Raw genomic sequence first — 26,456 nt, 5'->3', positions numbered from 1 at the left:
TCATCTTTGACGGTCACTTAATTTGCTTTGAAATGAGAAGAATGGTTTCTTAAAGGTAAAACAACACTTTAATTAGGTCTTAATGACTGTTGTTTTTTTTTTTTTTCCTGTGCAGGGTAAAATGTTTCTGTTTTGTGGCAAAACTTGCTCTGATGAATACAAAAAGAAAAATAAAGTTATGGCAATGTGTGACTACTGTAAACTGCAGAAAATTATAAAGGAGACTGTCCGATTCTCAGGGGTTGATAAGCCATTCTGTAGCGAAGGTAAAGAAAACAAGCAGTTCAGTTTTATCCACAGAGCATGTTGTTATAAAGTAATTCATACTGAGTGGGGCCATTCATCTGTAATTAATTTTCAAGTAATTTTGTTTTATGAGGTATAATTGGAGGCTTTTTTCTTGGGTTGATGCTTACTTAACTATTTTTTATACTGAAGTCACTTTAAAGTCTATACTTTTAAATGTTAATACTTGAAAAAAAATTTTTCAAGATTTATTTATTTTAGAAAAAGAGAGCACATGGCAGGGAGGAGCAGAGGAAAAGAGAGTCTTAAGCAGACTGCACGCTGGGCACAGAGCCCAATGTGGGGCTTGATCCCATGACCCTGAGATCATGAGCTGAGCTGAAACCAAGAGTTGGATGCTCAGCTGACTGCACCACCCAGGCGCCCTGAAGAAAATTTTAAATATCGTAATATATTTGTGATATGATTGGCTTGTGATGATTTTTTAAATTACAGTAATCTTAAATAAATTGCTTTAAAGCTCAAAAAGACTTTCGAAAGATAATTAGGTCAATGGTATTAGTATAGAGTGTAAAAAATCTCTTCATAAGTTTAGCAATGACTTGAGAGATCTTTCTGTTCTTGCACCCACGTGTAAAGAGGGTACTTAAGCAATTACTGCTTCTTGGCTTAAGAAACTTTTATATCTCTGATGTTTCTGAAAATAGATGGCCTAATATTTAGAGTATATTTAAAAGGTGATACGAGTTTGTTTTGTGAATATAGAGACTATGCTTGCTCCTATCCTCGAAGCAAGTGATTATGTCAGGTATGTAGAAATTAGCTTAGCTGGTACCTGAGACTGTGGAAACTCACTTTATCTCCTTTAGGTTAATGTAAGTTTGATGTTTCTTCCTTTCATCCCTTCTGGTTCTCAGTTTGCAAATTCCTCTCTGCCCGTGACTTTGGAGAACGATGGGGAAATTACTGTAAGATGTGCAGTTATTGCTCACAGACATCCCCTAATTTGGTAGAAAATCGATTGGAGGGCAAGTTAGAAGAGTTTTGTTGTGAAGATTGCATGTCCAAATTTACAGTTTTGTTTTATCAGGTAAATGTAACATACCTTTTTGGCTTTCTGAAGTTAGTACAAATTATTTTCTTAAAATATATTTGGATCATGTGAAGTAAAATTTAGTGTTTAGAGCTGGGTAAAATAAATTATGGGCTCCTAAAACAAACTTTAATTGAATAGAAATACAAAATTTTGTGGGTAAAGAATATAGGATTTCTAGAGACGTTGTTGTTTGAACATATGTTCCTTTTATTTTTATATTTTGCTTTCTCTTCAGGCATATCGACCTTATGGATAACAATTCTTTCAAGTTAGAACCTTACATTGTTATGTTGCCTTAAGTGGCTCTCTCAGAAGGTTACTGTGATGAATTAGAAGTCAGACCTTGTTCTCACTTAATAGGTCAAGTGACTATGACTGACCTCCTTACTCACTACCTTTTAAAAAAATTACTTTTTTGGAAGGCTAACTGTGAAAGCTACAATTAATTGAACCACTAATACACACCCAGTGCTTCATAAATGTATTACTACCAATTTATAAATCAGGAAAAAGAGCAAGAGCCAAGGAGGATAAGTAATGTACCCTTCGAGAAGCTGGTAGGTGATAGTTAGACAGCATCTGTAACACTTGAGTGAAATCATCTGGTTTTTTTTTTTTTCTACCTACCCTCTAAAATATAATCTTGGCGGAGAAGTATGTCTTTATCATAACTATATGACCGGGAAACTATCTCAGTGCTCAAGACAAAGGATACCTAGTTAAATATTTTTTGAAGAATCAATTACAACTCCAAAGTCCATATTCTTTCTCCTGCATTATGCTGCTTCTTAACCTCTTAAAAGTAGAACCTATCTTTAGAGTCCTTCATCCAAAATTTTGAAAATGGGAGATCAATTTTTATATTCTATATATTGAGGGCATCTATGTGGAAACAAATAAGTATATCTATTTTTAACCGCATTATTTTAAGCCTTGTATTTTGTGATCTCACCTGACTTTTACATCCTGTTTTCATAGTGCCTTCTGGTTTTATGATTAATGTTATCATTTCATTATTTTGTGGTTTTAAGCCTATCCTGTCTTACATTTCTTTCTCAGATGGCCAAGTGTGATGGCTGTAAACGACAGGGTAAGCTAAGTGAGTCCATAAAATGGCGAGGAAACATCAAACATTTCTGTAACTTATTTTGTGTCTTGGAGTTTTGTCATCGGCAAATTATGAATGACCCTCTTTCACAAAATAAAGGTAAAATTAAACTTGGCTAACAGGATCTTTATGTCAGTGCTAGGATATACTATTAGCACACGTAGTTGTAAATAATATAATGAAAACAAAATTTTACTGGATTCAAATAGCTTGGATTTCCTTAAATTTTCCTGTAAGAATTCTTAACGATTGCCCTTCAGGGAGAGTTAATCCTGATGTTTTTTGCTATCATAGTCAAACACATCAAGAAATCAGTAAATGTTGTAAGTGCTAATTTTATAGGAAAGTTAGATTTGATTGCTTTTGAATTTATCTATACATAAGTCACTTCCACTAAGAGATATATGTCATTCAGTTAATAAACTAGAAAAAAAAAAAAAAAAAGAAAAACAGGGCAAACAAAGGGAGAGGCTATAAGTACGTTAATATAGTTTCTGTGACTGGCGTAAGATTTGATCCAGAGCTTGCTTATAGCCAAGGAAAAAGAACCAACACATTAATTATATCAGAAAACATAAAGTAGACCAGTTCTTCATAGGTAGCAAAGTTTTTTTGGCTAAGAATAAAAGAATTTTGCAAGTAGGACAGCTAATATGGTCAAAATATCCAGATGAATAGATACATATGTGGCGTGTTCTTAAAGTAGCTCCTTGAAGTAGTGCTTCTCTGAGTTAGGTTCAGACCATTTGGTATTGTGCTCTCTGATCAAAGCCTGGAGTGCTGTTGACTTGACAGAATCCATGTGCTTTGTCCTTAAAGTCTGGCCCTTGTCTACCTTTGCAGTCTTACTGGTCATCACCTTAATCCCATACGCCACTTGCCAGCGTTTTACGTCATCATCCAGTCCCGAAGACCAGCCAGTTCACTGGTAGAAGTTTCATTTTATCACATGGGTTGGCAAAAAACCATTTAATGGGCAGGTGCCTCACCAACATATTTTTTAAAATTATCACGTTAAATTTTTATTGGAAGCAAGTTTAGGCGAAGGAGGTTTTACTATTCACTAATAGAGAAGGCCAGTTGATTGTGAAGCTAATACCTATATTTTTACATGTTAAATAGCATTTGAAGTTTATAATTTTAGAGAATCAGCCTGTCTTTAAGTCCAAATGAATGTTAATCTGACCAGAATCATTCTTTATACAGAGTTAGATATTTGCGCTGCTCCTTGAAAACTTAGTTGTTAAACAGGGTTTTTTTGTGTGTGTGTAACCCTTTTGTTTACACGAGGTCTTTTTTACTTTTAATCAGTAAACATTTATAAGGTGCAGACTGCTTCAGTGGAGCTCCCTTCTGCAAGGAAAAATACAACACCAGTTATAACCAGTGTGGTGTCATTGGCAAAAATATCTCCTACGCAGCCTACAGGGAGCACTAACAGTGTTTTAAAAGGTATGACTTGACATAAAGGCATTTAGTTAGACTGTAGAGGTGAATGCTGTATAGTCTAAGTAGCTTTTGTTGCTAATATTTACATTTATATTTATATAAGGAAACATGGCCCTTTTTCTCAGAGGGAAGTAGGTAGCAAGTAGGTTGCCTGGGTAGAGAAGGAGTGGCATGTATAGTTTATTTTTTTTAAGAACCTAAGTGATTTCAATGTAGTTGCCTTTATCACTGGAGATTCTAATACAGCTGGATGAGATTGAGGCCCAAGAATCTTTACCAGGCAGCCCAGATGATATTGATGTCCAGTTTCCTTGGACCATTTTTTGTGAAATTCTGGACTAGACTCTGGCCCACCTTAGTAAGAGGAAAGCAGTTTCTTGGTCTCAGCGTTTACATCTGTATATCCTGGGGATAATGTATGTTTTAATTTATACCAGGTGCAGTTACTAAAGAGGCAGCAAAGATCATCGAAGATGTAAGTTTTATTGTTAATATTTTTCCTCATAATGCCACTTGTGTTTATTTTCATTTTGGATGTAGCATTCTAATACGTACCTGAATATATTTCTGTTTGCAGCTTACTCTTGTAAAAAAGAGTAATCTATTATGTGCTAGTTTTGTTTTGGGATCTTAAAGTTACATCATTAATAAGAATGCGTTTCTGATTTATTTCATTGTGTTCTGTCTCCTTAATTTCTTTAAATACTTGTTAATTCCATCTGGTTGCTTATTTTTCTCTTTTACTACATTCAAGTATTTTTTTTTTTTTTAAGAAATATCTCTCTTTCTTGGGAAAGATTTTTTTTTTTTTTAATTTTATTTATTTATGTGACAGAGAGACAGCCAGCGAGAGAGGGAACACAGCAGGCGAGTGAGAGAGGAAGAAGCAGGCTCCCAGTAGAGGAGCCCGATGTGGGACTCGATCCCGGAATGCTGGGATCACGCCCTGAGCCGAAGGCAGACGCTTTAACGACTGCGCTACCCAGGCGCCCCTCAAGTATTTTTCTTTAAGACTAGAAAGTCTCTTGAGGGGCGTCTGGGTGGCTCAGTCAGTTAAAGTGTTTTGATTTCAGCTCAGATCTTGATCTCAGGGTTCAAGCCCCATGTTGGGCTCCATGCTGGGTATGGAACCTAGGAAGGAAGGAAGGAAGGAAGGAAGGAAGGAAGGAAGGAAGGGAGGGAGGGAGGGAGGGAGGGAGGGAGGGAGGGAGGGAGGGAGGGAGGGAGGGAGGGAGGAAGGAAGGAAGAGGAAGGAAGGAAAGAAGGAAAGAACGGGAGGGAGGAGAAAGTCTCTTGAAAAAGTTCATTGTGGTGTTTTATGCATCTTCAAATTATGTGAGGCTGAAAATAGTGCAAAGTAAAAATACATTTAAATTCCCACTTTATGTCTCAAATTTGAAATATTGTGAAACTTTCCAAAATTAAAAAAAATATTTTGAAGAAATGCATAATTTCAAATCTGGCAGCCTGAAAGGATTGCAAACTATGTCATTGTTGTCCGTGTCTTGTGTTAGCAGGAAACCAAATTCCCATCATCCTTTATCAATATCATAGGAACCTAATGTATCAGATCTTTCTTGGGTTAACGTTTTTGGTGACTGTTTTTGACTGTTCTCTTAACATTTGTTTTTGGTATAATTAAAAATATTTTTATATATCATACAACATTGTTATTCAAATTCATTAAGTAGTGATGCTAGTGCTAAAAATGTGCCCCAAATGCAGTATCTTTGGAACAGAAGTTAGATGTTACAAAGCTCTGTGATGAAGTCCAGGCCTCGGCTGTGAACCCCCATGCTGTTCATTTAGGAGAGTGAAACCTGCCGAATATTAGAGATAATGCTCAAACCCCCCCCCAAAAGCAGCATTAAAGAGGGCGCATCATTTAGTTCACATAAAAATATCTTCTAACCAGGCAAAAATAATGGAATAAATGGGAAAAAATCCTGGCAACAGAGCTGCAAGATCAGTGCTGCCGTAATGCAGCCCTAAGGCCAAGCCATCGCCTGTGCTAAGGCATGACGTGTTTTGATGATTTGAAAGGAATTGAAAGGGAGACAAAAAGGTTTACTACAAGTCATGGCTGGCTTTCCAATTTCAAAGCCTACCGAGGTTTTAAGAATACAAAAATGAGCAAGCGAGCTGTATCTGCTAACTGAAGCTACCAAAACATTTCAGCTTTACCATAATCTAAAGAGGCTTTAACTGGGGAGACAGCCTCACACCTAGTACAGAATCTGTGAAAGTGGTAGAGAAGGTGAATTTGTGCAAGGTTGGTGAAGGGGATGTTGACATTTTGCTTGGGTTGTTCTCCATGGATTAATAAAGGAAGACTTGCTACAATTAGAAAAACAGGGCCCCAGCAGTTAGCCTGGGCCTTCAGCACAACAGCCAGCAGTGAAGTAACTGGCGTATGCTTTTGGCCATATTCCAGCAGCAATTGCTGTTATTAAAGGAAATGATTCAAAGGTGGATTGCTGTTTCATGGTGGCAAGGTGAAAAATGGACAGTGTGTCTGCATATCAAGACATCTTCAGTGGGAAAAAAAAAACCCTCAGTGAAAAAAAAATGAGAGGCAAGAACCAGCCACGTTAGATCCATTTGTTAGAAGTCTTCCAAGGACTCAGACTAGCATTCCTGGTGATATGAAGAGAGAACTTCCGCTAATTTGATACTTTTTAACTCTTCCCTTACTTGTGTTGTTGGAAGATGATAATGATAACTTCTACTTAATTATTTTCAGGCAGAATACTACATTAGTTAATGAAATACCATTAAGTTAACTTTGTATATTGTGTATTATACGTTATATTTTTAAATTACATGATCAGTTAATTGCTGTTACAGAATTAATTCTGTTATTAACCATATAACTATAAAATTAAGTATTAATGTACTGCATTTTATACTATACTAATATACTGTGCTTAATACAGTATTAGTATGTATTATTAAAGTGTTCTATAGGGGCGCCTGGGTGGCTCAGTCGATTAAGCGACTGCCTTCGCTCAGGTCATGATGGAGGTCCTGGGATTCAGTTCCTCATCTGGCTCCTTGCTCAGCGGGCAGCCTGCTTCTCCTTCTGCGTGCCACTCCCCCTGCTTGTGTGCACGCACTCTCTTTCTCTCTGACAAATAAATAAATAAAAATCTTTAAAATTAAAAAAAAATTGAAAAAAAAAGTGTTTGCCTTGGCTCAGGTCATGATCTCAGGGTCCTGGGATTGAGCCCCTTCTGGGGCTCCCTTCTTGGCTGGGAGTCTGTTTGTCCCTCTCCCTCTGCCCCTCCCCACCGCTCATGTATGCTCTCTCTCAAATAAATGAAATCTTACAAAAAAAAAAAAGAAAACATTCTATATTGGTTGTAGATTTATGTATTCTGAGAATGCATCCCTCCTCTATATGTATGGGACAGTCAGTTTGAATCATTCAGGGTTTTCAGGAATACATCTCTCATATTAAGTGTGACTGCCCTATATATTTTTTCCCCTATGTGGAGTACCTCTGTAATTCACCAGTCATTTAACCTGTGTTATAGAATAGCGCTGATTAATATTTTCAGTTTAGTCTGTAGCAAGTATAATAATAAATAATGTAGTACTCTTACAATGTTTAAAAACCTGACGGTTTTAGAATCTTTTTTTGTTTCTCTGGGGCTTTAGTGTGAATCTCCTTCAAGTTATTTAAATAGTCTTAAATTTCAGGGAAAGGTGAGAATACCGTAAAGTACAAAGGAGAAAATCTGCAAGTCAGTGAACTTTCTATAAAGATCTAGGTAGTAAATGTTTTAGACCTTGCAGGCCATACAGACTCTGTTGCAACTCCTCACCTCTGCCATTGTAGTGCGGAAGTAGCCATAGGCCATCCATAAATGAGCGAGTGGCTGTGTTCCAATAAAATTATTTTAACAGAAACAGGTGGTGGACTGGACTTGGTCTACTCCATACTTTGCCAATTCCCGCTCTACTGTATTCCCACCATTGAGAATTAACCATTATTAGATTGGGCTTATTTGCTTAGTTTTTTTCCTCTCCTCTCTCTTTTTTTCTTTTAAAATTTAAGTTTCTTTTTAAAAGATTTATTTTAGAGAGAGAGCGAGCGAGAGCACAGGGGGGAAGGGGAGAGGGAGAGAGAGAATCTCAAGCAGACTCCCTGCTGAGCGATTCCATGACCCCGAGATCATGCCCTGAGCCGAAATCAAAAGTCAGAAGCTCAACCGACTAAGCCACCCGGACGCCCCTAAGTTTTTTTCTTTAATTGAAGTATAGTTTGACATACTGTATCCTTTTAGTTTCAGGAGTATATCAGTACATCATAGTGATTAGATATTTTTATACATTACAAAATGATTGCCACAATAAGTCTGGTTACCATCTGTCACCAAAGTTATTACGTTTCTTACGCTGTACATTACATCCCCATGGCTTATTTATAACTAAGTTTTGTCCCTCTTAATCCCCTTCACCTGTTTTGCCTGCCCCCCCAACCTCACCCTCTCTCTGATAACCAACAGTTTTCTTTATGTATGAGTCTGTTTCTGTTTTGCTCTATTTGTTTTATTTTTTAGATTCTACAAGGTGAAATCCTATGGTACTTGTCTTTCTCTGTTTGACTTATTTCATTTATTTCACTTTGCATAACATCCTCTAGGTCCATCTGTGTTGTTGCAATGGCAAGATTTCATTCTTTGTTACGGCTGAGTTATATTCCTGTGTGTGTGTGCGCACGTGCGTGCATCACATCTTCTTTATCCATCCATCTATCAGTGAACACTTAGGTTGCTTCTATATCTTGGCTACTGTAAATAATGCTGCACTGAACTTTGGGGTGCATATCTCTTTACTTTGGTGTTTTGGTTTTCTTTGGATAAATTCCCAGAAGTGGAATTGCTGGATCATATGGTAGTTTTATTTTTAATTTTTTGAGGAAACTCTATACCGTTTTCCATGGGGGCTGCACCAGTATACATTCTCACCAACAGTGCAGGAGGGTTTTTTTCCTACATCCTTGCCAACACTTGTAATTTTTTGTCTTTTTTATAATATATAATCTGACAGGTTTGAGGTGATAAATCATTGTGGTTTTAATTTGTTTAATTTAATTTCCCTGATAATGGTGATGTTGATCATCTCGTCATGTGTCTGTTGACCATCTGTATGTCTTCTTGGGAAAAATGCTTGTTGAAGTCCTCTGCCTATTTTTTAACTGGGTTGTTTACTTTTTTGATATTAAGTTGTGTAAGTTCTTCGTATATTTTGGATATTGACCCCTTATCAGATAGATGATTTGCAAATATTTTCTCCCTTTCAGTAGATTGCCTTTTCATTTTGTTTATCATTTCCCTCTTTGTGTAGAAGCTTTTCGGTTTGATATAATTCTGTTTATTTTAGCTTTTGTTGCTCTTGCCAAAAAAATGTTGCTAATACCAATGTCAAATAGCTAACTTCCTGGGGTGCCTGGGTGGCTCAGTCAGTTGAGTGTCCAATTCTTGGTTTTGGCTCTGGTTGTGATCTCTGGGTTGTGAGATTGAGCCCTCTGTTGGGTTCTGTGCTGAGCGAGGAGTCTGCTTGAGAGATTCTCTCTCTCCCTCTCCCCACCTCTTCTCCTCCCCCCGCTCGTGCTCTTTCTCTCTCTCTCAAATAAATAAATAAAAATCTTCTAAAGGAAGTAGCTAACTTCCTATGTTTTCTTCTAGGAGTTTTACGGTTTCAGCTCTTATATTCAGGTCTTTAATCCATTTCATATTTATTTTTCTATGTGGTGTAAGATAGTTTCAAAGTAGGCTCTTCACGCAACATGGAGCCTGATGTGGGGCTTGAACTCACAACCCTGAGATCAAGACCTGAGCTGAGATCAAGAGTCAGACGCTTAACCAACTGAGCCACTCAGGCATCCCTAGTTTCATTCTTTTGCATGTAGTTGTTGAGTTTTCCTCAACACCGTTTATTGAAGATATTGTCTTTTATCCGCTATATATTCATGTCTCCTTTGGTGTAGATTGATTGACCATATATGGGTGGGTTTATTTCTGGGTTCTCTGTTCTATGCCATTGATCTATGTGTCTGTTTTCATGCCAGTACCATACTGTTTTGGTTACTAGAGCTTTGTAGTATAGTTTGAAATCAGGGAGTGTGATACCTTCAGCTTTGTTTTTCTTTCTCAAGATTGCTTTGGCTAGTCTAGGTCTTTGTGGTTTCATACAAATTTTAGAATTCTTTGTTTTAGTTCTGTGAGAAATGTTGTTGGTATTTTGGTGGGAATTGCATTGAATCTGTAGATTGCTTTGGGTAGTATGGGTGTTTTGACAATATTAATTCTTCCAATCCATGAACATGGTATAGCTTCCATTTATTTGTATCTTCTTCAATTTCTTTCATCAGTGTCTTGTAGTTTTCAGGGTACAGATCTTTTATCTCTTTGATTAAATTTATTGCTAGGTATTTTATTCTTTTTGATGCAATTGTAAGTGGGATTTTTAAAAATTTTCTCTAATAGCTCATGATTAGTGTATATAAATGCAACTCATTTTTGTATGTTAATTTTGTATCCTGTGACTAATTTGTTTATTAGTTTATTGACTGCTGTATAATATTTTATGAAAGTAACACATTTTATTTATCCATTGCCCTATTGATGAACACTTCCAATTTTTAACCTGTAAAATATCTGCTATAATGAACATGCTTGCATATGTCTCCATGTGAACGTGTGCAGGTGTTTGTCTAGTGTAGGTATGAAAGAGTGGAATTTTGGAGTCAAAGAGTATTTGTAATTTTAGTTTTTAAAATGGCTATTTCAGTTTTTGTTCCCACCAGCAGTTTATGATCGTACTCATTTCCCACAGCCTCGCATCATTTAATGTTGTCAGATTTAAACTTGTTTTTCTGTCAATCTGTTTAGTAACATTTTATTGTCTTACTTTGCAGGTCACTAATTACTAGCATGTTTGCTTATATTTCTATGTTTTTGAACATTTGAATTTTCTTTGAATTTCCTGTTTTTGATTTTCCCCCATTTTTGTGTTGAAAATTTTCCTTATCAATTTATAGAATTTCTTTATATATTCCGGATTTGCCCCCACTTCTTTCTACTCATTTTCATTGATACAAAAACATGCAGTAATACTTAATATCTATTTAAAAAAAATCCTTTAACAGCATAGCCCTCTAGCTATTGTCCTATTTCTCTGCTCTCCATTTTAGAAAAACTCCCCTAAGGGTGGCCTCTACTTCCTGCCTCAATTTCCTTATCTGTTATCTTTCCTTAACTTACTTAAGTCAGGTTGTCCACTGACTTAAGTCCACCGAAGCTGCTCTTGTCAAGGTTGCCATCAGCCTTTATTTTGCAAATCCAATGGTCAATTTTCAGTTCTCATTTTACCTATCCTTTACCCATACCCTCATTTTCCCCTTCCTTCTTGAAATACCTTCTTCAGCTTCCAGGTCAGCATACCTCTCCTTTATCTCAACCTACATTACTTCCCAGGGACTCAATACAGTCCTGTGGTTTTAAACACCACCTAGATGGTGGTTTATTCCCAGATTCATTTCTCTTGTCATGACCTCTGAGCTCCAGATTTATGTATCCAGCTGCCTACTTGACATACACACTTAGGTGATTTAATAGCCATCTCAAATAATATGTCTAAATCAGAACACTTCTATTTTCCCTCAGACTTCCTCTCTAGTGTTCCTTACTTCTTACCACTCCTATTGCTACCTCCTTTGTCTGAGGCACCATCATCTTTTCTCTGGTTCATTGCAGTGACTACCTACCTGTCTTTCTGCTTCTATTCTTGCTCTTTGCATTTTTTTCCTCCTCATTGTTAGCAGAATGATCTTAAAACAAATCAGATTGTCACGCGACTGCTTAAAAACCTTCAGTGAAATTCTGAAAAAGATAAAGAAGGGGGAAGAGCCAGTTTCCGAAATTATAGTAAAATTCTAAATTTTATAAAGTGAGGTAGTTAAACCAACTGATACGGAAGCCATGAATAGACAACTGAATAGAAAAGAAGTCCAGGGGTGCCTGAGTGGCCCAGTTGGTTGAGCATCTGCCTTCAGCTCAGATTGAGCCCCCCCGCATCAGGTTCCCTGCTCCAGGGGGAGTCTGCTTCTCCCTCTCCCTCTGCCTGTCACTCCCCCTGCTTGTGCTCGCTCTCTCTCTCTGTCAAATAAATAAATAAAATCTTTAAAGAAAAGTCCAGAAATAGACCTGAATATATATGCAAATTTAGAAATAATAAAGATGGCATTCAGATCAGTAGGAGATTGAGATTATTCGGTAAATAGTGACAATTGAGTATACATATGGAAGAAAATACAGTTGGATTTGTATCTTACAAGTTACACCAAAAGGAAGTCCTGATGCAGAAGACATTTAAGTATAAAAAAAATAATAAAGTAGTAGGAAAAAATACAGGAAAGAATTCAAATGCAGAAGTGGGTAGTCTTTCTAAATATGTCACATAACCCAGAAGCCATAAAAGATTTGTTTGGGAAATTCAGCTACATTTCAAAGTCAAAAGATATGAAAAAAATTATAAGATTGCGGTTCATGTCATGAAAAGCTAGCTTTTTTCATATGTAAAGAGCTGCTATGAATCAATAAAAAGACCCAGCACCCATTAGGAAAATGGGCAAAACTATGATCCTTCAGTTTACAGACTATGATATAAAAATTGTTCTTAAACATATGCAAAGATATTCAACTTCAAAATTAGAGAAATGGCAGTTAGAACTACAGTTTTATCAGATTGCCAAAGATAAAAATGATGGATAACACTGTTAAGGCATTTTTACATATTGTCAATAGCAGTTGGTAAAACTGCTACAGAGAGCAATTTAGTAAAACTTGTTAAAATTTAAAATGTAAATACCATATCACCAAGGAACTCCATTTTTAGGAATTTATCCTTCAGATACATTTCACACATTTATAAAATGAAGTATATACGGGGATGATTGTGGCATTGTTTGTAGTAGCAAAGGCTTGAAAACAACCAAATTGTTTCATCAGTAGTCAGAGCCACTGTGAGTTCATCCTGAGTTACTGTGTGAACTAGAAAAAAAATAGGCCTAAATGGGTAGGTCCTGAAATATACCCCTCTCCTATCTTATACTTAGTCATGTGGCCTGGTAAGTGGAGTTCCCTTCACAAGCATACGCAGCAGCTCTTTGGGGACTGTAGTTAAAATAAATATGCTATATCCATACCCGTAGAATACTATGTGCTTAAAAAGAATGTGGGAGCTATATCTGTACAGACATAGAGCAGTCTCATATATAATAAACGAAAAAGACAAAATGGTATAGCATACTGCCGCTTGTATTTTAAACACACACACAAACCACATGCCTATACATATGTATAGAAAGCTCTGGAAGGCAGCCAGTAAATAGATAATAGTGGTTGCCTTTGAGGAGAACTGAATGACTGAGGCAGAATTTTAAGAGAGGGAATTATTATTTTTTCATTGTTAAATGTTTAAATCTTTGAATTTTCTGTCATGTGTTACAGTGCTCATTCAAAAAATATGCCTAGAAATTTTTTAAAAGCTAAAGGAAAACAGGGCACAAGACAGGAGTAGATAGTTCACAGAAGAGGAAAAACTAATAATGCTTAAGCATGCAAAATACCTAACCACACTACTGTTTGGTAATTTTCCATTTATTGAGAAATAGCAAAAAGTTTCATAGTACTGTGTTAACTAGAGTGTTGGGAAACAGGCTCACATACATTGCTGAAGGTCATATAATTTGATATAATATCCTTCTGTGGAAAGCTGTTTGGCTGTACCATCATAATTAAAACCTTCTGACCCACCAAACCGTACTTATAAATATATAAAACCTTAACTATAAATATACTGGCACATGTAGAATTAATTTATATGTAGGAATATTTATTATAGCATTGTTTGTAATAGCAGATATTTTTAACATTCACTGTTTAGCAGCAGAGACTCTTCAGATTACCTCCGGTACATTGAATGTATAAAGCTGCTACTACGGCAGCTTTATACGAAGTTTTGTAAATATTCCTCTGTGATAGCTTGCTCTGAGTACAGTGCAAGGTGCTAGAACCTCACTGATTATATGCTACCAATTTGTAGTCAGAAGCAACTTAATTATAGGGACCATCTCTAAAAGGATGTATAGGGAACTGGGGACAGTGGTTGTGTTCAAGGTTGAGTCTGGATAGAGGGCAGACGGAAAACTTAATTTTCATATATATTTTTAAAGATATTTATCTGAGAGCACACATGGAGGGGGGTGGCAGAGAGAGAGGGAGTCTTTTTTTTTTTTTTTTTTTAAGATTTTATTTATTTGTCAGAGAGCAAGTGAGAGCAAGGAGCCCGATGTGGGACTCGATCCCAGGACCCTGGGATCATGACCTGAGCCAAAGGCAGATGCTTAAATAACTGAGCCACCCAGGCATCCCAGGCTGAGGGAGTCTTAAGCAGACTCCGCGCTGAGCATGGAGCCTGAGGCAGGGCTCAATGTCATGACCCCAACTATTTGAGCTGAAACCAAGAGTTGCGCCACCCAGGTGCCCCTTCATGTATATACTTTTATACCTTTTCTATTATTACATAATTCAAAATTATTACATCTACTGCCTGTTTAAAAGGTAAATATAGGGGCACCTGCTCCGCAGGGAGTCTGCTTCTCCCTCTGCCGCTGCCTCTGCTCTTGCTGTCTCTCAAATAAATAAATAAAATCTTAAAATAAAATTAAAAGTAAATGTAAATAAAATCTGCAGTGGCTTTCCATCACATTTAAAATACAATCCTAATTTCTTGTTGTTTTTAAAACTAAGACCTCCAGATCCTACACGATTTGGCTTCTGCCTGCTTCTTCAAACATTTCATTCTAGCCCCCGCTTACAATATTTCAGTCTTGTTCTCGTCTCTGTTCCTAAAGCACGCCGAACTCTTTCCCACTTGACGGCTTTTGCGTCTGTAATCCCACTGCCTGGAGTCCTCTGGCTTCAGGCCTTTACATGGTTTGCTCTTTTGAGTATTCAGAAGATCTCTGCTCAATGTGTATTCCAAAAATACCCCTCCTCTACACTATCACCCTCCATTCCCTTATCTTGCTCTCTTTCTTTCATAGCACTTAGCACTACCTGGAATTATACATTATATATTTGCTTTACTTTTTATCTTCTGTGTCTCCCTATAGAATGTAAAGCCCATAAAAGCAGGACTTTCTTTGTCTTGTTTTTTGCTGTATCCCCAGGGCTTAGGACAGTGCCTGGTTTACAGTAAATATTCGGTAAATATTTATTGAATGGAAAACATGTTTTCAGTACATTCTCCAACTGTGTTGCTTATCCTTCAGCTTTGTTTTATAAAGACCTTTATTTGCAAAAAAAAGTTCAAGGTAGTCAAATGTATTAGTCTTTTCTATTTTGTTTTTAACTCTTTTGTGTTTTGTTTAAGAATACCTTCTCCTTAACAAACTGAGGGCTACAGAGGGGAGGGGGGTGGGGGAATGGGATAGACCGGTGATGGGTAGTAAGGAGGGCACGTATTGCATGGTGCACTGGGTGTTATACACAACTAATGAATCATCGAGCCTTACATCGGAAACCGGGGATGTACTGTATGGTGACTAACATAATATAATAAAAAATCATTATTAAAAAAAAAAAAAAAAAAGAATACCTTCTCCTTGGGGCGCCTGGGTGGCTCAGTCCTGGGATGGAGCCCCTGCTTCTCCCTCTCCCACTCCCCCTGCTTGTGTTCCCTCTCTCGCTGGCTGTCTCTCTCTGTCAAATAAATAAATAAAATCTTAAAAAAAAAAAAAAAGAATACCTTCTCCTTGGGGTGCCTGGCTGGTTGGTCAGTAGAGCATACAACTCTTGATCTTGGGTTTTATGTTCGAGCCCCATGTTGGGTGTAGAGATTACTTAAAACAAAAAATCTTTAAAAAGAGAATACCTTCTCTTTGTTCTGGTCATTTGAAAGTTCTCCAGTGATTTGATTTGATATGATTTGATTTGATTTTTAAGATTTTTAAAAATTTTTAAGTAATCTCTCCTCCCAATGTGGGGCTTGAACTCACAACCCCAAGATCAAGAGTTGCATGCTCTGCTGACTGAGCCAGCCATGTGCCCCTTTCCATTGATTTTAAAATTTTATTTTTTTTTAATGTTGAGGTCTTTGATCAATATGAAATATATTTTTACATATGGTTTGAGATTGGATCTAATTTTTCTGAATAGCCAATTGTCCTAATCAGCAAAGATTGTTTTCACTGTTTTGATTGTCCTTACTATAGGCAGAGTGGGTTTTTTTTAATTAATAAATGGAATGGATACTGATTAGAAGAATTAGAAATTAATGTATATTTTTTATTTTAATTTATTTTTTTAAAAGATTTTTATTTATTTATTTGACAGAGATAGAGACAGCCAGCGGGAGAGGGAACACAAGCAGGGGGAGTGGGAGAGGAAGAAGCAGGCTCATAGCAGAGGAGCCTGATGTGGGGCTCGATCCCATAACGCCAGGATCACGCCCTGAGCCGAAGGCAGACACCTAACCGCTGTGCCACCCAGGTGCCCCTAATGTATATTTTTTAAAGTAACTTCTTTATTGCAGCTGCTCTTTCAGAATTACATTTCTTTTGCTGTGTGCCATGTTTCAATTGATACAATTATGGTCAGTGATAAGGTACTAAAAAAACATCTCTTTTTGGTTTCTAATTTGTTTTTAACTAGGGAAGCACACAGACAGATGCCATGAAACTTCTATCTTCCCAGTCTCCCAGGCTTTTAAAAAACAAAGCAATATTGTGCAAGCCTGTCACACAGACCAAGGCCACCTCTTGCAAACCACATACGCAACACAAGGAGTGTCAGACAGGTATGTGTCCTTGCGCTCTCCATACGTACAAAGTTACTCTGTTTTGTTTGTTTTTGTTTTTTTAGGAAAGGCAAAGAAAATCATTTACAGTTTCTTAAATGTGAAAACATTCATTCTTGTTTGAACATCTAATTTATTCCTTTTATAATTATTGTCATTAACACTAGTAACTACTAAATTGAATCCATCTGCCCACATAGCGTTACGTGTAGAGTGGACAGACATCTCTGTGTGTGCACTGCTGTTTTTCAGATGTACAAACTATTATAACTACTAAGGTACAAATTTATTTAAAAGCATTAGTGATTTAACCTTAGTTCTTTTTTAAAAACGCCGTGAATTGATTTGTCATTTACTAAACGTATAACTGTGTCTGAAGTGTTGGTGGTCAGGAAAATTATTTTAATTCATACTTGGAAAGGTTGTAAACTGTTGCCCTGATCCATGTTAACTGCCACTACCTTTCTATTTTTAGTTACTTGTGTAGCCTACTCTGCCCGAAACAGTTTTTGATTTTTGTTTTTAATGAAAATATTACTACCCAGAATATACTGTATTTAAAAGCATAGTCTGTCAACAAGTAATCATGAGTTTTTATGGAGGGTGCCTTTCTTTTGGTAGGAGTCAAAGAGAATCCCGTTTTCCTTCCAAAGTAAATTTGTTTGTTTCACATTCCTGTTAAAATGATATACTCTTTGTGTACGTGAATTTATATGTGGAAGGTAGTGAAGGATCTGTGGACATCTGTATGTGTGCGTATGTGTGTGCTCATACAGGTTTTTAGAATTTCTAGATTGAATATTGGATTGTTTAAAATACACTGTTGTGAACTGCTTTTTCATTTGACATTGCTCATCAGAAACATTCCGTATCAATATAAATTTAAATATACATTGCTATTCTTAACGGATGCATAGATTACAAAGTATCCATCCCCCTAAGATTGGACATTGAGATTGCTTTTAGTTATTTTATATTATAAACAGTGTTAAGTTGTGTAAATGGATTTTTGTTTACTTGTCTAATTATGTCCTTAGGATCAATCCTAAGTAGTAGAATTTCAGATTCAAAAGCTATCATAGATTTTTCAGGCTTTTGATATGTGTTACAGAATTGAAAAATTACATTAGTGTTTGAGAACATCCATTTCTCTTTACCCTCGTTGACACTGGGTATTCTAATAATTAACCTTTAGTTTTTTCCTCAACTTTAATTTGGAAAAATTTCAGAATTCAGAAAGATTGAAAATATGACACAATGAACATTAATACATCCTTCATCTCGATTCACCAGATGTTAACTTTTTGAAACGTTTACTTTCCCTTTTATCTGAAAATTTTAAAAGTAAAGTAATTTGTTCTTAATTTGATGTGTCCGGTGGACTTCAGCCCTAATGCCAGTAATCTGTTGAATACCTATCATTGCTAGTTCACGTACTGCAGCCTACAGTTTTGCTTTAGTTAGTGGCCAGGTTTTGGGCAAGGAGAGATTCAGTTTTTAACGGCACCATGGAAGTATCATGGTTTGGGTTTCAACTTTAATGAGTGTATGCTTTTGACAAATATAAGTAGTAATAAAATATACATTTTAAATGTGTGGGGGAAAACAAAGAATATGGCTTATTTCTTCTTGAAAATAACAGTGATTCAAATCTTTCATTCAGATTTCCCTATGCCTAATGAGAAACATGACGCGGAACTTGAGTCTCCACCTGCAAAGAAAAAAAGAATAGGTTTTTTCCAGACTTGTGATGCGGAATATTTAAAAGTTGGTTTTATCATCTGTCCAGGATCAAAAGAAAGTTCACCAAGGCCACAGTGTGTCATTTGTGGAGAAATTTTACCCACCGAAAATATGAAGCCAGCAAATCTTTCTCATCATTTGAAGACAAAACATTCAGAATTAGAAAACAAACCGGTAGATTTTTTTGAACAAAAATCTCTTGAAATGGAATGTCAAAATAGTTCTTTAAAAAAGTGTTTACTAGTTGAAAAGTCACTTGTGAAAGCTTCTTATTTAGTTGCTTTTCAAATTGCTGCCAGCAAGAAGCCGTTCTCCATTGCTGAAGAATTAATTAAACCGTATTTAGTAGAGATGTGTTCAGAAGTTTTGGGTTCAAGTGCTGGAGACAAAATGAAAACCATTCCTCTTTCTAATAATACGATTGGACACAGGATTGATGAACTGTCCGCAGACATTGAAGATCAGCTGATTCAGAAAGTCAGAAAGTCCAAGTGGTTTGCCCTCCAGGTAGATGAATCATCGGAAATCTCAAATATCACCCTTCTTTTGTGCTATATACGGTTCATTGATTATGATTGCAGTGATATAAAAGAAGAATTACTATGTTGCATTGAAATGCCTTCTCAAGTAACTGGTTTTGACATATTTGAACTAATAAAAAAATACATTGACAGTAAATCTCTGAATTGGAAACATTGTGTTGGTCTCTGTACAGATGGGGCTGCAAGCATGACTGGCAGGTGTTCTGGTTTAAGGGCAAAAATTCAAGAAATTGCCACGAACACAGTGGCATTTACACACTGCTTTATTCACCGTGAACATTTAGCAGCGGCAAAGTTGTCTCCACGCTTACATGAAATTCTTTTGCAGTCAGCACAAATTTTAAGTTTTATAAAGAGCAATGCATTGAATTCACGAATGTTGACAATTTTGTGTGAAGAAATGGGGTCTGAGCATGTGAATTTACCACTTCATGCTGAAGTACGTTGGCTATCGAGAGGGAGAATTTTAACAAGATTATTTGAATTACGACATGAAATTGAAATTTTTTTAAACCAAAAGCATTCAGATTTGGCCAGGTATTTTCTTGATGAGGAATGGGTTGCAAAGCTGGCCTATTTATCAGATATTTTTTCACTTATAAATGAACTCAATTCAAGTCTCCAAGGAACTATGACTACTCTCTTCAGTTTGTATAATAAAATGGATATATTTAAGGAAAAGTTAAAAATGTGGTTGAAGCGCACACAAGAGAATGATTATGACATGTTCCCTTCATTTTCCGAATTCTTAAACTCATCAGACTTAAATATGAGAGGCATTGCAGGCATTATTTCTGAGCACCTGGAAGGACTTTCTCAAATGTTCCATGACTGTTACCCACCAGAAGACGACTTGCGTTCAGGAAATTTGTGGATAATTAATCCTTTTATGAATCACCAAAATACTAATCTCACAGACTTTGAAGAAGAAAAGCTAGTAGAGCTATCTTCGGATTTGGAATTACAATCAGTATTTAAATCAATGTCTGTAACTCAGTTTTGGATAAATGCCAAGACAAGTTACCCAGAACTCCATGAAAAGGCAATGAAGTTTTTGTTGCCTTTTTCAACTATTTATTTATGTGATGCTACATTTTCTGCTTTGACGGAGTCAAAACAAAGAAATCTCTTGGTTTCTGGTTCTGCTCTAAGACTTGCAGTCACATCTTTAATTCCAAGGATAGAAAAATTAGTAAAGGAGAAAGAATAGTAACATGGCTATTGCTTATTATCAAAGTCTATAATTTTGTGTTAAATTTTGTATAAGTTCCCTAAAATATAATTTCCTAATGTGGATATGTGTTTTCAGTGATTAAATAAGTGTTTTAAATATTTTTCTTTTTGTTGAGGAATTTAATAATAATGCATTTATATCTAGTTGTATAAAAATTTTACTATAGTCTAAGGTAGAGAACTTAGCTATTTTTTTTTTAAAGATTTTATTTATTTATTTGACAGAGATAGAGACAGCCAGCGAGAGAGGGAACAGAAGCAGAGGGAGTGGGAGAGGGAGAAGCAGGCTCATAGCAGAGGAGCCTGATGGGGGGCTCGATCCCACAACGCCGGGATCACGCCCTGAGCCGAAGGCAGACGCTTACCGCTGTGCCACCCAGGCGCCCCAGAACTTAGCTATTTGATCGATTGATTGGATAATCTGGATTAGAGACAAAAATGAGGGTAACAAAAGGCCCCTTTATAACATACCAGCACACCTGGACGTTGAAACCGCTTGGCCCTTAGAAACACATGGGACGTTGCAGTCTTCAACCAGGCAGCCCCCTACTCCGGCAGGTTGTGTGTAAGTATAAAACCAAGATCTGAGGAACTCCCGGGTGGCTCAGTTGGTTAGGAGTCTGCCTTTGGCTTGGGTCTTGGATCTCAGGGTCCTGGGATCGAGTCCCACACGAGGCTCCCTGCTCAGCGGGGAGCCTGCTTCTCCCTCTTCCTGTCACTCCCCCACTTGTGCTCTGTCCCTCTTTCTCTAATTCATAAAGTGAAAATTGTTTAGAAAAACAAAAAAAACCCCCAAGATCTGAGCTGCTTGGCTAACCAGAAATGGAAGCAGCAGGAGAGTTTTGAGACCCTTTGTAGGGGTCTCTGTGGCCCTCTCCACCAGGGCTTGCCAAACTTTTTCCGATAGTCAATATTTTAGGTTTTGCAGGCCATATGGTGGCAACAACTCAGTTCCGCGGTTGCAGCAAAAAACAGCTGTAGGCAGTACGCAAACGAGTGTGGCTGTGTTTCAATACTTTTTATCTATGAACATTGAAATAATATAGTTTTCATGTGTCAGAGCTGCCTTTAAGTTTTTTTGTATTGTTAAAAAATGTAAACAAACATTGTTGGCTGGGGAGGGGGAGGGAGTGAAAAAAAAAAAAACCAGACAGCTGACTTAATTTGGCCCACCGATTGTCCATCTGGGTCTAGACAGATCTCCAGGTGATAGCAGATGGGCCAGGAGTGGCCTGTAGGGTTTTGTTCAGTGAAGTCTCTCTTCCCACAGCTGCAAGTGTCTGAATTTTCAAACACTTCACATTTTAATTTCAGCTGAGAGAAATTCGAGGGAAAATATATTTTACACAAAGAAAAAATTTTAACCACTTGTTACTGATTTATTACTAATAATTTCGTAACTTACGAATTTACAAGTAACTTTTGAGCTCTTACATGCGCCAGGCATTGTGCCAGGCCTGTTTTCAGAACGAAGAGGCTTATCCGCCTTTACAGATGCAGACACAGGCCCATCAGGTTAGGCTGCAGCTCCTGGCAAAGCCAGGGAGGTTCAGGCAGGAAGGAAACCCCGGTCTTCGGCGAGGCACGTGCAGATACTCCTGTTGGACTCTGTACTGCTTGGGAGACAAGAGGCTTCCCCTGAACTCTAAGGCGCCCATTTAGTCAGCTGAGCCGGTGGGCCTCAGTGTCCCCATCTGTGAGATGGGGATGCCCCGCCAGAAAAGAGGGTGGCAACGGCCTCGGGAGGCGAGGAGCGGGAGGCTCTGGCGCGGGTCTTCTGGCCGCCCTGGGGAGAGAGGAACCCAGCGCGCGGCAGGAGGCGGGGTTCGGCCGGGCCTCCCCTCCCCTGCCCTGCCCTGCCCTGCCCTTTCCCCTTCCCCTCCTTTCCCCTTCCCTCCCCGCTCCCGGCCGGCCTGCGCGGCCATGGCGCTGGGGCTCGCCGCTCTGCGCGTCCTGCTGGGCGGCTTCTTCGCACTCACGGGGGCAGCCAAGCTTTCGGAGCAGATCTCGGCTCCCGCGTCCGAGCAGATGGTGAGCGACGGGGCGTGGGCGGCGGGTGGGCGGCGGGCGGGCGGGAGGGGGCGGCGGCGCGGCGGCGGGTACTGCGGCCCCGGCCGTTACCCCCGCCCTTGCCCCGGCGCCCGGCCAGTCCTCGGCCCGCCCGCCTTCCGGCGAGACGGCGCTAGAGCGGGGGCAGAGCACGCCGACCGAGGCGTGGGCACCTTCCTAGGGCGCACCTCGGAGTCCTCGGGCTCTTGCCTAGACGGGAAGGGACGGGGCAGATCTCCTTCCAGCGGAGCCCCGGGGGCCTCGCGCAAACCTAGGGCGACAGGAGGAATGCGTCGGGACCGGGCGGGAAGAAGACAGAATAGAATGGGGGACCCAGCACCTTCCCCGTCCCCTTGTCCTCCTTCGCTTGCTTGCGTTCTTGGGAGGTTCGCGAGGAACGGGTTATTAATCCCCGCTTGGTGGAGTAGGAACTCGCCCTGAAGGTCAGTGTATCTGCTAGAGGTTACACGACTAGTCAAGACGTTCTCCTAGCTCGGAATCTAGAGAGCCCTTACCGTGGAGGCTGAGAGGAAAGTCTGCAAGTCCTCCTTCCGCCTCCTGGCTAGTTCCAGACTCTTGGAAAAGCTTTCTTGTGGTTTTGCCCCCCAGTCCCTCCAGCCCCTCAAATAAGCCAGACTTGGAGACCCCTGCAGCCTCCGTCTCCCAGGCCTGGGTTCTGCCCTTCCTTCCTGGTTTAGGGTGGTGGATTGTTTGGGGAAGGACATCCCCAGAGCCAGACAGCTTAGAGTTCCTTCCTTGCAGCAGAGTAGGGAAGGTAGAGCTGAGGTGGGGAGTAAGGGGGCAGGAAAAGGTAGCCGGCGTGGTTGTCATGTGGCTCAGATGAGAGCCTGACTGGGCAAAACGAGCCTCTTTGAGCTCCTTAACTACCCTCGTGTCTACTGCAGTGGGATCCAGGCCCAGCATACCATGTTCAGAGTGGAATCTGTTGAATAAGCAGCACTCTACCCTTTCATCCTCTCCCCCGCCTCCCAATATTCCCAGCATAATATCCTCAAGAAAACCAGGCCAGACAGCAAGAAAGAGAAGCTGTGGCATGCCTAGCTTCCTGGTCTTGGAATTTGGGGCTGGGGTGTCATCCAGTGACAGTCTGGTGAGAAAATCAGTCCTCCTCTGCACCACCATCCAGCCCTTCTCCTTGGAGCATAAAGCCTGTTTCCTGATTCCAAAGCTCAGTCCCTCAGGGAGGCCCTCTCCTCTCCAGACTGACCTCAGCCCTGGACCTGACCTCCCGAGAATGGCAGCTCCTTGGTTGGGGGAGTTGAGGGTGCAGACGTAGAATGCCCCTGTGGAGTGCCCAGGCAGTGGATCCTCGAGTGGGGCTGACAGGCGTTCCCTGCTGCTCCTAGAAAGCCCTGTTTGTGCAGTTTGCTGAGGTGTTCCCGTTGAAGGTGTTCGGCTACCAGCCAGATCCCATGAGCTACCAAGAGGCTGTGGGCTTCCTGGAACTGCTGGCTGGGCTGCTGCTGGTCCTGGGCCCACGGATGCTGCAAGAGATCAGTAACTTGCTTTTGACCCTGCTCATGATGGGTAAGGGGGTGCAACTGCACTGGGGAAATGGGGACTTCTGGCAGAGGGTAATAGAAGATTTGGCTGTTCCCTTTCCTGATGCCTCCTTTCCTTTTTTTCTGGAACCAGGAGCACTCCCTGCTTTTCTGTAGTTTCCGTGGTCTTCAGACTAGGACAGGTGCTTTTTAAACTTCATACACTATAACATGGTTCTATGTCAGACATACTTCCTACCTCACTGATTCAACTGGCTGCAGGGTGTCCCCATGGTAAAGACGTATTGTAACTTAAAAGCCCCTGCCCCTCTCTCCTCAGCCCTACCCTTGAGACGAGGAGATGGAGTTGCAGCTGCCCGTGGAGTTATGCGTCTGGCAGGTGGGAACAGAGAGCAAGGGAGCTGGGCCCCCTGAACAGAAAGGCAGAGAATTTCCCTGTGACAGGCAGTCCTAGAGGAGCCCCTCCTAGCAGCCCTGCCCACAGGAACTCCTGATGTACAAAGACAGCTGCTGCTTCGAAGGTCAGACGTCTTCGGGTTCTTCGGTATCCCCTGGCCTGTGGCACCATTGCTGCCACCCCTCCCCCAGGCTTTCCATCTCTGGAGCTTCCCTCATCGTCAGATCTTTCCCATAACTCCACCACCAACCCCTGGGCCGCCGCCTCTCCAGGAGGGTTAAGGGAGAAGGATGAGAAGTTCCAGAATGTCCATTTACCCACCTCCCTGTCCTATTTGCAGGATTGTTCCTATTTCTTTCTCACCCTCTGAGAGTGGCTACATTAGTTCAAGGGGCCTCTGATTCTTGGTTCTGTTCTCTTTAGGCTGCTGTGTGTGTGTGTGTGTGTGTGTGTGTGTGTGTGTGTGTGGTGGGGAGGTGTTGAATGGGAGGGCTAGAGCTGGAGTGGGTCAGGGAGCCTCAGGGACCTCTTTCCATTCCAGGGGCTATCTTCACCTTGGCGTCTCTGAAAGAGTCACCGAACACCTACATCCCAGCTGTCGTCTGCCTGGGGCTCCTGCTGCTGCTGGATATCTGCCAGCTCTGAGGCCAAACTGAGGAGGTGGTCAGACCCACCAGGGAGAAGACTCTTCCAAGTGCACTCAAGGAATCCTGGGAGTCGAGGGCCTCTTGCCTCTTCATGCCATGCCACGGTCACGGCAGGAACATGGTGGAACACACAGTGTACCACCTTGTTACCAGTACCTCCAGGGTTGGCCAGTGGTGAAGCGGACATCTTATCTTCCTGACCCTGCTTTCTGTCTTGGACAGCTACTGCTCTGTTTTGAGGGCTACGTGTTAAACATACTAATATTCCTTATGTCATGTGAAAATAGAAAATAAACAGAAAAGCAATTTAAATCACCCCAAATTTTAATGTACCAAAATAACTATTAATTCCTTTTAATAACGGTACTGCTCAACTTTTTGTATGCCTTTATACAGATATTTTTTAATGAAAATGAGACAATATAAATTATTACCTTTTTATTTTTTTTTAAAGATTTTATTTATTTATTTGACAGAGAGAGAGATAGCCAGCGAGAGAGGGAACACAAACAGGAGGAGTGGGAGAGGAAGAAGCAGGCTCCCAGCGGATGAGCCTGATGTGGGACTCGATCCCAGGACTCCGGGATCACACCCTGAGCCGAAGGCAGACGCTTAACGACTGAGCCACCCAGGCGCCCCTATTACCTGCTTTTTAAAACCTACATACTGTAGCACCATTCTGTGTCTGTTTTCCCTCCTTGCTGTTAATGGCTGTACGGTATTCCTTTGTAAGGATGTACTGTAGTGTGTTTATTCAGGCCCCCCCGAGGAACATTCAGATTGCACCGGGTGTCTTGCTGTTGTACACTCCACAGCAAATCCCCTTTGCATACTTACTGTCTTTCTCTAGAAGTGAGGAGAGAGGGTGGGAGGGGCAGAGGGAGAGGGAGAAAGAGAATCTTAAGCAGGCTCCATCCCAACATGGGACTCGATCTCACCACCCTGAGATCACGGCCCTGAGATCACCTGAACTGAAATCAAGAGTCAGATGCGGGACGTCTGGGTGGCTCAGTCCATGAAGTGTCTGCCTTCAGCTCAGGTCATGAGTCCAGGGTCCTGGGATCGAGTCCTACATCGGGCTCCCTTCTCCCTCTGCCTCCTGTTCCCCCTGCGTGTGCTCTCTCTCTCTGACAAATACATAAAATCTTAAAAAAAAAAAAAAAAAGAGTTGGACCCTCAACGGATTGAGGCACCCAGGCACCCCTAGATTCCCCCCCCTTTTTTTGCTACGGCAAACATAGTAAATCACCTTTGCGAACTTACTGTCTCCCTAGAAGCGAGGGTGCTGCTTCAAAAGGCACTTGCATTTTTTAAATTTTTATAATACTTAAAATTTACACATTGAATAGGGCAGAGTCTAAGTACCTGCTTCTGCCTGAGTTCTCCCAAGCCACATGGGGTATTCCTTTTCTTTTACCTTGTGCACGTTAGGCGTGCAGAGCTAACAGAAATGGGCACGGGGTCATCCTCTGACAGGCTCTGAAACTGCCAGCCTTGGGTGGGGAGGTAGGGGTGCTTCCTGGGTATCTACCTGGAGGCAGAGGACAGCCACC

At 40.1% G+C, this 26,456-nt stretch overlaps 2 protein-coding genes across 9 annotated transcripts in view; both read left to right on the top strand.

The window, feature by feature from the left end:
• ZMYM6 (zinc finger MYM-type containing 6) overlaps positions 1-20,388 on the top strand; it is a 40,510-nt gene extending 20,122 nt beyond the window's left edge. For all 5 annotated transcript variants that reach the window (XM_026516719.4, XM_026516718.4, XM_026516717.4 and 2 more), the window contains 7 exons: positions 116-266; positions 1,164-1,336; positions 2,402-2,549; positions 3,762-3,902; positions 4,337-4,374; positions 16,625-16,769; positions 18,433-20,388. In XM_026516719.4, the coding sequence (XP_026372504.1) occupies positions 116-266; positions 1,164-1,336; positions 2,402-2,549; positions 3,762-3,902; positions 4,337-4,374; positions 16,625-16,769; positions 18,433-20,264 (2,628 nt within the window). In that variant the 3' untranslated portion in view covers positions 20,265-20,388. The remainder of the gene's footprint in view (positions 1-115; positions 267-1,163; positions 1,337-2,401; positions 2,550-3,761; positions 3,903-4,336; positions 4,375-16,624; positions 16,770-18,432) is intronic.
• A 1,292-nt stretch (positions 20,389-21,680) lies between these two features.
• On the top strand, positions 21,681-25,267 carry TMEM35B (transmembrane protein 35B). 4 transcript variants are annotated; one of them, XM_026516722.4, is made up of 4 exons: positions 21,700-22,318; positions 23,722-23,884; positions 24,179-24,238; positions 24,798-25,267. In XM_026516722.4, the coding sequence occupies exons 1-4, from the start codon at positions 21,989-21,991 to the stop codon at positions 24,899-24,901; spliced, it is 657 nt and encodes a 218-aa protein (XP_026372507.4). In that variant the 5' UTR covers positions 21,700-21,988; the 3' UTR covers positions 24,902-25,267. The 4 variants fall into 4 exon arrangements, with proteins under 4 accessions (XP_044246548.1, XP_026372507.4, XP_026372506.4 ...); XM_026516721.4 differs by having other exon boundaries at positions 21,735-22,318; positions 23,704-23,884; positions 24,798-25,263; XM_026516723.4 differs by lacking the exon at positions 24,179-24,238 and having other exon boundaries at positions 22,022-22,318; positions 23,704-23,884; positions 24,798-25,257.
• The last annotated feature ends 1,189 nt before the right edge of the window (positions 25,268-26,456 follow it).

Source organism: Ursus arctos, unplaced genomic scaffold, assembly GCF_023065955.2.
Source record: "Ursus arctos isolate Adak ecotype North America unplaced genomic scaffold, UrsArc2.0 scaffold_32, whole genome shotgun sequence".
Classification (NCBI taxonomy): Eukaryota; Metazoa; Chordata; class Mammalia; order Carnivora; family Ursidae; genus Ursus; species Ursus arctos.
This window is presented reverse-complemented; position numbering and strand designations above follow the sequence as displayed.